We start from the raw sequence: 3,229 nt of genomic DNA on the forward strand, positions 1-3,229 counted from the left end.
TAAATACGTTGCAGTTTTCTTCTAACTCCTCATAAAGAATTAAAATTTATTAAAAATTCAAGACAATAAAACACAAACAAATCTGTCCTTATTTTAATTTCAAAAAACATGCAACAAACTATAAAAAATCAATTACACAGTTTAATTATCCACAACACTTCACCCATTTCTTCCATAATTAATTTTATTATATTTATAATATATTTTTAGAAAATAAAGGGGGGAATATCTTAAGTATTTATACTATTATACAATAGCAAACTACTTAATTACATATGTAAAAATTAAGGTCTGGTGCATACGATATGACAAAGTACAGTACAATCACCTTCAATACCGAAACCGCTTTGTGCATTCATCCAGAATCTATTCGATCCAATTATTCAAAAAATAGTGAAAGTTTGTGATATGGATTGATAAATAACGAATACAGAATAATATAATTATTCTTTTTTTCTTACTTTTAATGGAACAAGTAGACCTGTATGTACATTTTCTACTGAGAATTTAAGTGATAAGAAGATTTTAATCTACACTAAACTATTGTTAGTAGTTTTTAGAACTACTTTCTTAGTTATATATAGGGAATTGTTACTAAATTCACGTCCTTCATTTTCCTTCTTACCATCGAAGTGATAATGAACTTCCATTTTAAGGAAGGTTTTATACCATAGGAGGGATGCAATTATGTTAAATAATGCTAAATGTTGTACGTAAATCGAAAATAAAGTTTCTCACGATTTATCTATTTTCATTCGAGAATAGTAACATTATATTATATTATATTTTATCTTTTGTGTGAAGGAAACAAATTGGTTTTTGGTTATTAATAATGTGAATTATCCTTGTTTATTTTCGTTCAGGAAACGTTACTTAAAATGAAATGAGACTTGTAAGATATCGTTTTTCTATTTTAAAAAACCATTGGCTTTATTTACACACATAAAACACGTATACAAATGTATACACCTCGTAAAAGCACTTAAAATTTAAGCTTGCAAAGACGTTACATTCTCTAATAGCTTGCGAATATACATTGAAGCCATGCTAGAGTTGCTCTGAAAAGAAAACAATTAAGTGTTTAATATGTGTCTGTTCCTAAAAAATATCAATAAAACTTCATTAGAAATGAGTGTACCTTATGCAAACGAGCGTTTAACCAAGAACACCGAGATGGCCGAGTCCTGCGAGTCCTCCTAATCCATGGCCATGACCGTGTCCGTGTCCGTGTCCGTGTCCGTGTCCACCCAGAGCACCCAAACCAGCTAGAGCACCCAAACCGTGATGGTGATGATGATAACCTTTATCGGCGTAAGCGTGTGGAGGTGGATGATGATGAATGAAATCAGCATGAGCAGGATTTTGATTGGAAGTGCCGGGTTCGTTGGTTTTCACCTTAGCACGGAAACCGAATTTATCAGCTACGTAATCCACTTCACGGTAGATACCCTTCTTATCTTTATAGCCGTAACTGCCTACAACACCACCCTTTCCGTCCCCCTTCTCTTGACGATAGTGATCGCTATCCTTAGCTTTCACTTGGTAACCATAATCGTACGGTTGAGGAATATGTATATCCTGAATTAGAATAAAGATATTTTAGCTAAAATACATTAAAATGACAATCCAAATTAACTTACCTTTCCTAAGCCAAGACCGTGACCGTGTCCGTGTCCTCCCAATCCAGAAAGAGCACCCAATCCTGCCAGAGCACCCAAACCTCCGTGGCCTCCTCCTAATCCACCGGTGATTGCATTAACGGCAACCACCACTACAGAAGCAACTAATACCTAAAATAAGCCATACCAGATTATATAACCATCATAAGGGTTCATTAAACTCTATAAAGTACTTATATATCACCTGTAGAAACATCACTAGAAGATTTGATGTATTGATCAGTTGAGAGAAAGCTCTCGATTGTTGTTCGTTTGAGGTAAGTGTGATAGTTATATACTGTTCAACGATCATGCCACGGGCTATAAAATACTAGTAATACAGGCATCAGTACAACTGACCAAACGAAAAAAGAGTACAGAAACTGATACTGCCACCTTCTTCGCCACCGTAAAAGACTACTTACTATCTTTATCATTTTTCATATTCTTGAATTTCTAATTTTAAACACGGAGAAAATTATATAAGCGCTCGAATTCGAACCTGTACTCTTACGTAACGATTCGGGATAATATGTGAGATTTCTCATTACGCGACACTCGATCTAATATTACTTTCTAAATGAAATTTAATTGTAATAATTACGAAATAAACTAATTTACATACAAGAAAATTAATTGAATAAATGAATTTAATACGAAAACGTTTTCCAGTTTTTTAAGTGGAGTTTTTATATTCCTCGTACGAAACGAGTTTAAAAAAGAAAGATTTCGAGGAAAATTTATGATTTAATATATTTTAAATCATTAATAAATATTATAACAATTGTTTTAGAAGAGTTTAAAATCATATAAATTCTTTTTTATCTTTATTAACAGATCGATAACATCTCCCGAATATCGATTATCAATAGCAGCGTAACGAGTCATAGAACCACGATTTAACTGATTAAATCGGGAATATCCAGATGTTATATATATATAAATAGATAAATCAGGATTTATATATTTATATCTAAAAATAATTATTTATTTTTTTACACCCTAACGGATATATATATAAAGTTACATAATAATGCTTAGCCATTATGGGGTCAGTTATATGTTAACCGAATGTTTACTCGGTTAACGCTTAAAATTTCAGTTGTTTTGTTGATATATATCTATTTAATTCTTATATAAATCGGTGTAGGCACTCCCGACACAATGAAGATGGTGTATTCTTATAAGTAGAGGGGTCTATGGAAGGTATTGCTGGTTAAGGGAGGCTTCGTTGCGTATAATGCTTCTTTCTGTCTACGAAAAATTTTATGGCACTTGCTGTAAAGCAATGGAACACCAGGGGGTTTACATCACGGGAGGACTTATGAGGAAATTAGACCGTAATTATACGTTAGACAAGCGAAGAAAACAAGGTGAGGTGCAAATCCGCAGAAGTTTATGTACTCGATCCATTGGTGGACTCACGAGGATTACTGGAAAGAGTACACTAATCCTCGTGTACTCTTTTTACACGAGTACACGAGGATTATCATAATTATACATCATTTAATTTCATGCTCTTACATTGATTTTCACAGACACCACACTTCAAATTCCACGTACTTGATGGA

At 33.0% G+C, this 3,229-nt stretch overlaps 1 protein-coding gene across 1 annotated transcript; it reads right to left on the bottom strand.

The window, feature by feature from the left end:
- Window positions 1-1,155: 1,155 nt before the first annotated feature.
- LOC111616542 (adult-specific rigid cuticular protein 15.5-like) lies at window positions 1,156-1,971 on the bottom strand. Its single transcript, XM_023357945.1, has 3 exons — window positions 1,864-1,971; window positions 1,641-1,790; window positions 1,156-1,578 (listed from the first exon to the last, which is right to left on the bottom strand). Exons 1-3 carry the CDS (start codon window positions 1,969-1,971, stop codon window positions 1,156-1,158), a joined length of 681 nt encoding a protein of 226 aa, XP_023213713.1.
- Window positions 1,972-3,229: the final 1,258 nt, after the last annotated feature.

Source organism: Centruroides sculpturatus, unplaced genomic scaffold, assembly GCF_000671375.1.
Source record: "Centruroides sculpturatus isolate CEXI.00-Female unplaced genomic scaffold, Cexi_2.0 scaffold3530, whole genome shotgun sequence".
Lineage (NCBI taxonomy): Eukaryota > Metazoa > Arthropoda > Arachnida > Scorpiones > Buthidae > Centruroides > Centruroides sculpturatus.

What these genes read in the sequence shown, in the direction of transcription:
- LOC111616542 (XM_023357945.1), bottom strand. Translation starts at nt 1,971, where the DNA reads ATGATCGTTGAACAGTATATAACTATCACACTTACCTCAAACGAACAA. An exon ending in TTCTAGTGATGTTTCTACAG is followed by an intron (nt 1,791 to 1,863) that starts GTGATATATAAG and finishes GGCTTATTTTAG; the next exon opens with GTATTAGTTGCTTCTGTAGT. An exon ending in ACGGTCTTGGCTTAGGAAAG is followed by an intron (nt 1,579 to 1,640) that starts GTAAGTTAATTT and finishes ATTCTAATTCAG; the next exon opens with GATATACATATTCCTCAACC.